The following is a 9,718-nucleotide window of genomic DNA, read 5'->3' as shown; positions in this document are numbered from 1 at the left end:
GATTAATATCTCATTTTAATTTATTTAAAATCTGTTGACTTGTGGGAGTTAACAGAAACTTTGATTTTGGCAATTCTAATTAAACGCTAATTGCAATTTAAAGAATTTGCTACTATGAAATTGAAAAGCTCAGCAATAACACAGACATGATTTTTCTTTGCTTCTCCATAATACATGAAACTATGGAAATGTTGAATGCTATCTAAGGCAAAAATCTTATTTTCACGGTGAATATTTTTATTCCCAACCATCAAATTCAGTGATGATATTTAATTAGAAAATAGTAAAGGACTTCACAACTGAAGTAAAATGATTCCTTTTGAGCTGCTGGTGGTTTGGGTTAATCCTCTCTAGTGATAAATTAACTGGAGTAGAAGTATAAAAGTATGAAATATATTGTTTGTTGAACATACATATTGATGCATCCATTTTTTAGGCTTTAAATATAAAATAAACCCCTATCCTTCTACATATGGAACCATGGTTTCCCTTCTGGAAAGTAACACATATTTCTTTAGCCAAACAAGTACCAGGATCAAGCCTGCCATTTATGCTTGGGAACATAAGCTTCCCTCAGGAAAGGGCAGCAGTATTGACACCCCCCACACACAAATGCACTCACAAATACCCATTTATATATAGTATCCATACAGCCCACTCTCTTGGTCATAAGATGTTTTCTTCTATTCTTCACTCAAAAATTTTCCTCTGCTACCCTAAGAGATTATACAAATGACATTCCCAATTCAGCAGTGGTCTCAACATTCAAGATCTCATGGTAATTTCTGTATCAGATCTCAATGTGTCCTCTGTTGCTCCAGAGATCTATGCATTAAAAAGGAAAGTAATTTATACCCACACCTACATACTCAATATACTGTAGGAAAAGTAGGACAATGAAAGTCAAATAAATTTTTCCATATATAAAAGCGAAATAGAAAACATTAATGAATTCTAACTTGGTAGATGTTATGGGGCACTTACAGTGTCCCTTGGAATATTTCTATATTTTGCCTGACTTATGCTTCCTGAAAATAGTTGCCTAGTATGTAGGCAACTCTTTTATTTTATTTCTTTATTTATTATTATTGTTACCTTTTAAAATGCTGAGGCCAAAACCAAGACCACAAACAACAACATCATCATCATCAACATCATATTATGGCTATGTCTAATATGTTAATAAGGACTATTTGCTCCCTCGGTGTTGAAATAACAGTCAGCCAGCAACATTCTTGTGGGAGTTTGGAGGAACAAAAAATTATTTCAAGTCTTGAAAAATTAATTTCTTTCAGCTCAGGCTGAAAGCTCATTTGTCAGTATAAATGAAACAGAGTCTTCTTCTATTTCATTCCAGTAACTTCTGCATGTCAATAATCACATCTTAAATTCCTTTGGAGACATAACTCTGTCGCCAAGCTACTTTTAGTTACCTGAATTATGAGATGTTCTGGTAGAGGTACAGCCTCAATCTTTCCTCCCTGCACCAATTTACTCAGTTTAAAGGATTTATTAAGAGCTACTTTAATAGAGTTGGGGCTTTAATGTTATTTGATAGACACACCATTGATTTGGTCTTTGCCACAAAATTCAACTCTAATTGACCTTTATTATTGAAGAAATTCTTAGTTTTATATTTTCTCATTTGGAAATAAAAGTCAGATGTGTTTTACAGCAGTATAAACCATAGGATGCCTTAAATTATTATATAATCTTACATATCTGTTTAAAAATTTGACAATTATTTTATAGTTCTTCTTTATTATAGGCACTTATAAAATGCACCAATAGCAAACAAGAAATATTATTTCACATCTTTACACCTAAAAGCCACCAGATAATCCCCATTCATCATCTGTCTTTCAAGATATCAAAGGAAATTAATGTACCAGAAGTTTCACCACTCCATAAAATAGGTCTGTATCATTCCAATCTCCAATATATTTTCTAACCTCCTTCTTCTGGCACAGAAGCCCAAGCATGTATTTAGAGTTTGTTTTCTTATATTATTTTAATGACCATATGCATCAGCTTCAACTAAGATTTTTTTCCCCCAGCAATAACTCCAAAGTTTCAATGACTTGTATCAGCACATAGCGACTTTTACTTGTATGGATTCCATGGTGGGTCAGCAAAAGTGTTGCTTCATGTCTTCTTTATCTTGGGATCTTTGTGGAGATTATGAACATGTTCTATTATAGGACATGCTTCATGACATGAGATCTAGAAGAAAATGCACATGGGAAGAGAGAAAGAAGAGAGACATGCTCAAGCCCTGTATTGGCTCTCAAGCTTCTGATGGCAACTGCAATGGTTAATTTGAATCATCAACTTGATTGGGTTAAGAGATGCCAATGATTAAGAGTCTGTGTTAAAGAGGATGTGTCTAGAAATGATTGGCATGTGGAATAGGCAACTGGAGTGGAGACCCTCCCCAACGTGGGCAGCACCATCCAACAGGATGATGGCTTGGATGGAATAAAAGTTGGAAGAACAAGGAAGCAACAGCAAATTCAAGCTTAACTCTTCTTGAACTGGTTCTAGATTGCTGATAAAATGGTTTGAGGATGTCAGACTCTTGCTTCTTCACTCTTCTTCCAAAGTAGACTCTGCCAGTGAGTGTTCAGGGAATTTCCAGAAGCCATCAGTGTCAGATTAGGGTAGCACTGTTAATTCCTCTTGTTCTGGGGCTTCAGCCTCTTGGACTGTACAGTTACTGGTTCTTCCAGCTCTGCAGCCTGCAGATGTCCATGGTGGACTATCCAGCTTCTGGTTGGGTAAGCCAGCCTAATAAGTCTCCTTTTTATAATTATACTTCCTGTTGATTCTGTACCTCCAGAGAACCCTGACTAACAGAGCAACTGATGAGCTCTGCTTCTCCTCATGAGATATCAGTGAAGCAAGCATCAGATGGCCGCACCTGTCACTGATTCTGTGGGACACATAACCCTACATAGAGGAGCAAATTATATGCCCATCCTTGAGAACATGGCTCATTTTTACATTATTCCATGATATTGTTGAATCAGATCATTGGAGAATAATATTTCATTGATTAACAAACTCTAGAATATATATTCATTCCCTTGCAAATGATTCAGCACCAAGTTATTTCTTAAAGCTTATATTGACAAACACAACAATTTATTTACCACACCTGCCACCCCAATAAACATGAGCATGTTAAAACTATTCCCAGAAATAATGGCTATAATAGAAGAAAAACCTAACAATATTCTCTTGAGACTACTGTAGTCTTCTTTGGACTTACTCTTCGCATATATATGAATATCAATAAATGGATGCATATTTTCATTAAAAAGAGACATATCAGGGATGAAGTGCCCACCAAAAAACAACACTAGTAAGAGCAGAGAGCAGGGTGTGAGCTGCACTAGTGGAATGAATCTGTTTTCACAAGATTTCACTAGAGAAATACAGTTTGCTTGACTGAAATCACATTGATTAAAAACTAAAGCACAAAATGTAGAATATGTTCTGTTATTATTTCTCATGCAAAATTGTAAACAGTCTTTCTAAGGAGGGAGCCAATGCTTTTTGCTTTTTGCCTCACAAGTTGTCCAACAGGAGCAGATGCAGTGACTGGAATGCAGTGAATGGAATCTGACATTACCACAACTTGGAGAGGACAGTCCCACAGTCACAGTGACAGTGGAGACTATGTTGCTGTGAAAACAAACAAATAAACAAACTATTTGTACTCATAAGTGAAGCTGAAATTGCACCAGAGTCACAGTCGTGCTGTTAGACATCACACTAAGATGACTGCCTTCCGGAACCATCTGAGATATTTCATAGCCATTAACAAGTTGACCTCACCCAGCAAAATGAGCCTCATTCAAAAAACCCGAGAGCAGTGCTAATATATATAATGTATAGTCACAACAAGTATTGTATTTCTCTGACATATGCTTAAATCTTAAATTTAAAACTCCAGGTTTTAGTTATACTGTGTCCATATTTAAACACACACACACACACACACACACACACACACACACACACCAGACTATGCTGAAACGTTAAAGCTATAAACATACTATTATCACTCAAATGTGCATGTTGTAATCTTTCTTCTCTTTCCATATAATTTTTAAAATTGACTTTAGTTGTTAAAATATGAAGGTTTTTACCCTGATTAATGATGCATTAATAAAGAACAAAATGCCTCATACACACTATAAAGTGATGTTTGAAGCCATCCAACACATGCTTACATGCTTATTTATAAAGTACCTCATCTTCTTTTTAGTTCAGTCCCAGTTTCAGTTCTTCCGCTTGAAATCTGAGTTTCTTTGCTTCTGCCTCATTCTGATCCACTGGGCTGTTTGCAGGATTCAGTTCTGCCACCTTCACCTGGTACTGTCTTCTTAGTTTTTGATAAGCATGTCGAAGTTCCAACAGTTCCTTTTAAGAGAAAGCAGGGATCCATTATTTGTAATCTACTCTGATGAAGTCGGAAGAAAGACAAGTTCTTCCGACCAAGGAGAAAATATTCCAGGAAAAAGTCAGATGGGTTACCTCCTCCATCTCAAACTCTATCTTGCTGCAATTAATGTCTCTTTTTGGGGTCTGCACTGGGGATGAACACAGAGGTGCTCTACCATTAAGCCACAACCCTGCCCCACTTTTTTTTTTAAACTGATAGTTATAAGAGCATATTTATTCTGTAAGAATGTACATAAGATTCTTGGAACAGAGTGGAAAGTTAAGAAAAAGACACAAGCATATGTAGGCCATTTAGTCTAATCATTCTCTTGAAACTTCAAAAATACACAAATTAAAATCATTTGCTACTATTCTGATCTACCAAATTAACAAAGATTTAGAAAAACAAAGGCATTCAGCATTGGCAATAGGTGGAGTGATCAGAACTCTCATTGGGTTGTAGTGGACATGTAATTTAAATCATTCATGTGGAACCACAAGAACTTTTAGTTTTGAGACAAGATCTTGCTAAGTTGCCCAGGCTGGCCTTGAACTTGTGATCCTCCTATCTCAGCCTCCCAAGTCACTGGGATTACAAGTGAGCACCACTGTGCCCAGCTTGCAATTAATACTATGATTAGCATATAACTGTAAGTGGAAGATGTATTCCTTTGTGTCTAAAATGGCTAAAATAAAATGCAGCTCTTTATTCTGTTAAGTAAATGTTTCAATTCCCTCCTTATTCAGGAAATGTTTTAATGTATCTTTTCCAAAGAAGAAAATCACATACCCATAAGTGAAGAGTAAAATATAATAAAAATAAAAGCAAAAGAGCTCTTCAGCTACAATGTCAACAGAAGTCTTGGAAGTTGTGAGGCTGTATGCTATTAACTGTGTTTCTGAGAGAGAAGCAGCTGCAATCCTACTGTCACCAGCCATCCCTCCAGAAACCAGGGAATCTGATTCAGTGACCTGGAGAACATGGTAAAGAAGCAGATGAATCTATGATGGCACAGCTGCTTGACCAGTGTTGCCAAGATCAACACCAGGCACAACATACATTTATAGAATAGAGTAATTGGCCACAGATAATTAATAAGGGTTTCTACTTTTTTGTGAAAATTCACGGCATAACATTAACAGTATTGCATCATGGAATACAGCTTTCTTAAAGCTTTAAAGAAAAAAATCTGTACTTCCTCCTAATATTATAATACTGTAGGAAAACCCAATGATATTTCTTTGACTTTCTGAAAAACACTGTCATCATAATTAATATATAAAAATCACAAAGAATGGTATCAGTTTGAAATCTTATTTCAATTACTTAGGAAAATTAGGTAGACAACTAGAAATTGAATTTTTCTTCACATCTTTTATGAATTGTCATCTTGATAATGATGAATCAGAAAATCAAAGTAAAAAAATAAAAAAAGAGTATATAATACTGGAAAATGTTAGAAGAAAAATGCGGATACATTTTTAAAATCACCAAATAGTACAAGTTTTCCTAAGTATAATCCCAAGCCAAGATATCATAAAATGATAAATGTAATCACAATTATACAATTTGTGCACAGTAAATAATATAGTATTTTGTACATGAGACCAAGTACCTTATTATACAAAGAATTGTATCAAGTTTATGAAAATTAACTGGATATAAAATGTGAAAAGACAAAATGTACAGAAAATAAAATAGAATATCTCCTAAACTTTGAAAGATATTCATCTTCATTCAACTAGGGGAATAATTATTACAATGTACATAACATTTTGACATGTCAAAAACACAGAAATGGAAATCAAGTTAGAGATGGGTAAGAGGGTCGTCAGGAAATGCAGGAGATGGCTATAAAAGGGCAACATCACATATTCTTAAAATGGAAATTCTCTCTGTTCTGACTTTCTCTGTTTCAATATCTTGGTTGTACTATTATAAGACAATTTTGTAAGATGATAACATTGGAGGAAACTGGGTAAAGGCTGCACACTTCTCTTTGTATTATTTCTTACAAATATATATGAATCTGTAACCATCAAAAATTCAAAAGTCTAATTATGAGGATGTAGAAATAAAGGAACCAACATGCTGTTGGTAGGAATGCAAACTAGAACAGACATTATGGGAACTGATATGGGATTCCTCGAAAAATTAAAAATAAGACAACGTATGGTCCAGCTTTCCCACTACTGGATATATATCTAAAGTAAATGAAATCAGTCAGTCAAAGAGATATCTGCACCCCCATATGTGCTATAGCAGTATTTATAAGAGCCAAGACATAGAAACAAACTAAGTGTTCATCAACCAATTAATCGATAAAGAAAATTTGGTAGATATACATGATGGAATATATACATAATGGGAGACAGTTCAGCCACAAAAAGAAACAAAATGTTGTCATTTGTGACATGGACCAACCTGGAGACTGTATTAAGTACAATAAATGGTTGGAATGAGAACCACCACCTCTGGTGACCAATTCTGAGGAAGGGTTGCAGGAGAGAGGAGGAAACAGATCTAGCAGGGCAATCAGACGTGGCCCACACACTGGTCAGCTGGTCAGTAGCTGCACAGCAACACAGCGGTCTGTGAAGTCACTGCAGCATTTTACTGAATGGCATCGCAGATCGCATTGGAAATGCAAACAGATCTCCCACTTCTCTTCAGAACACAATTTTCAAATGTCAAGTTACATGCCTTATTTGTTAACAAAGAGACCTGGAATAGGGAACACCCTTCTATTATCTGTAGTGACAACGGAATCTTTCTTGATCTCTCAGACATAAAGCCCCTTTCTCCTTTCTTTCCTTCCCTTGATTATCCTCCTTTCCTCATTCTGTCTTTTGTCCATTCAAGGAATATTTCTGGCAATTGGCTAAGTGGTACCATATAGAATCAAGCTTCAGGCCACTTTGTAGAGACAAAGAAGCTAATAGTATTATGGAAAATGGCAGTGATTCATAGAGAAGGGGACATGGGTTCTGAAATTTGGAAGTTAATTCAAGAGTATTGTGTGGGTTTGTATCTGTGTCTTCTATTCTGTACCACTGGTCTACAAGTCTCTTTTCATGCCATTCTTGGTTTTTTTTTTGTTTTTTTTTTTGTTTGTTTGTTTTGTTTTTCAGACAACAGAATAAGGAATATTTATTCTCAAGCAAAAAAAACCATTCATGTAAAAAACTACAAGGGGTTCCCAAGCATCTGGTGTCTGTGTCCAAGACCAAGAGAAACCTGAAGAGGGCCCCTGAAATCTACCACACATTGAGTGGTGTGGTGAAGGAGGATCAGCCCTCTTATAAAGGTGGAAGGCCTGGCATCATACATGACAGGGATTCAATTCTAATGCAATCTGTTCTTTCCACACTCTCATTGTGGGTTTCTTCAGATTGTTTTTTGCAGTGATTTTTTTACAAACCACAGATCCTTCTTGGAATAACAAGGTGTTAAGGCCTACCATTCTTCTTCAATTTCCCCAGTGCATTCCTTCTTTTGTTTTCCACACAGCCAAATGACATCTCAGCACTGGGGGTATGATGGGACAGATGCAATAAAATCTGGCTTAGCTGTCAGCATTTTCTACCTCCAATATATTCAATATCCTATGTATTTCTGCTAGACAAATTCTTCTCAAAAAAAATTTCATCATTTCCCTTTTATAATTTAAGAATCTATGGAAATTTACCACTAAGTTCAAACACCATTTACTATGGTTTAAATGATGGTGCCCTCTCCAAAATTCAGGTTGAAACTTAATTTCCAAATACAACAGTATTAAGAAGTTGTGACCTTGAGAGGGACAGTGGTGCACATCTATAATCCTAGTCACTCTGGAGACAGAGGCCGGAAGATTCCAAATTTAACGTCAGCCTCTGCAATTTAGCAAGACTCTGTCTCAAAAAATAAAAAGGGCTGGAGATGTAGCTGAGTGGTAAAGTGCCCTGGGTTCAATCCCATTAGAGGGGGTGTGTGTAGGTGTGACCTTTGGGAGAGTCAAAGCATCCTTACAGAAGAGCTCAAGGCTAAAGTGAACACTTGCTTGCCCTTCCATACTTTCTACCATGTGAGGACACAGTGTCCTTCCCTCAAGAGTAGCAACAAGGTACCATCTTGGAGGAAGAGAGCAGTCCTCATCAGAGGTCAGTCAGCCCTGCTGGCTCCTTGATCTTGGATTTTCCAGCCTCCAGAACTGTGAGAAATACATTTCTGTTCTTTATAAATTACAGTCAGGTATTTTGGTGTAGCAGCACAAAGGACTAAGACACTGTTTAAAGAATCAATCTTCATTTTCTATCTGAAGAGACTTTTCTCTACACACATAGCTAGGCCTGCTCATCTCCCTGCCTCTCCAGTGTACTTCTATCATCATCCTGGTGAATTTGCTTTAGTCTTTTTTTTTTTAGTTGATGGACATAATACCTTTGTTTATTTTTATGTGGTCCTGAGGATTGAACCCAGGGCCTCACACCTGCAAGGCAAGCGCTCTATCACTGAGCTATAGCCCCATCCTGCGTTAGTCTTAATATTCCCTTCCCCTACCTAGGGCACTCTTCTTGTCACTTGGAATCTTGCTTTTCTCTCATATGCAAGCTCCATTTCTTCACAAAACTTTCTCTATCCTCAGAAATCCTTACCTTCTGGTCATCATTGATATTTATATGGAATATTCTACATGTTAAATAAGAAACAAGATGGGAATGACAAAGAGAAGACCTATCTCCAAGCCCATAATACCAGGCTATAACTAGCTTAAGAAATACCATGTGAGTCTTCGCTTAGTACTAATAACAGTAACCAAAAACATGCTGTTTCCTTTGCACACTCATGAATGAGAACACATCTTAGTTAACACCAATAAAGAATATATCAACAAGTGATTTGTTCTTATGCCAATAAGAACACAGCCAATAAATGACACAAAAAAAAATCCTAATAAAATCCATTGTTTATGGATAATGAACATCCAGTATTTTCTACTGGACCAAAATTTTCTTTCCTGAGTTTCTCTCTTTTAGGGCACAGCTTATCATTCCATAAATAAAATCAGTAAAAGAATCCCTGGGGACCAAAATTAACTAAATTCAATACATTTTTTACATCACTGAAGTCTCCAGGCTGCACTAGGTCACAGAAGCAGCTGTGGACCACTGAGCCCTGGAGACAGGCACTGGCAGGAATGAATATGGACTGTGAAGGGATATGATCCACAGTGACACTGGGATGACGTTCCAGAACCATCTACAATAGGGGGTGTCTAGGCTTTTT

General features: G+C 36.5%; 1 protein-coding gene across 2 annotated transcripts in view; it reads right to left on the bottom strand.

Moving 5' to 3' along the window:
• Nucleotides 1-4,245: 4,245 nt before the first annotated feature.
• Ccdc102b (coiled-coil domain containing 102B) overlaps nucleotides 4,246-9,718 on the bottom strand; it is a 195,433-nt gene continuing 189,960 nt past the window's right edge. The window contains exon 6 of one of the 2 annotated variants that reach the window (XM_048806624.1): nucleotides 4,246-4,428. In XM_048806624.1, the coding sequence (XP_048662581.1) occupies nucleotides 4,270-4,428 (159 nt within the window). In that variant the 3' untranslated portion in view covers nucleotides 4,246-4,269. The remainder of the gene's footprint in view (nucleotides 4,429-9,718) is intronic. The other variant, XM_048806622.1, reaches the window with a different exon arrangement.

The sequence above is a fragment of the Marmota marmota genome, unplaced genomic scaffold (assembly GCF_001458135.2).
Source record: "Marmota marmota marmota unplaced genomic scaffold, marMar, whole genome shotgun sequence".
Lineage (NCBI taxonomy): Eukaryota > Metazoa > Chordata > Mammalia > Rodentia > Sciuridae > Marmota > Marmota marmota.
Note: the sequence above shows the minus strand (reverse complement) of the source record. Positions and strands in the feature narration are given on the sequence as shown.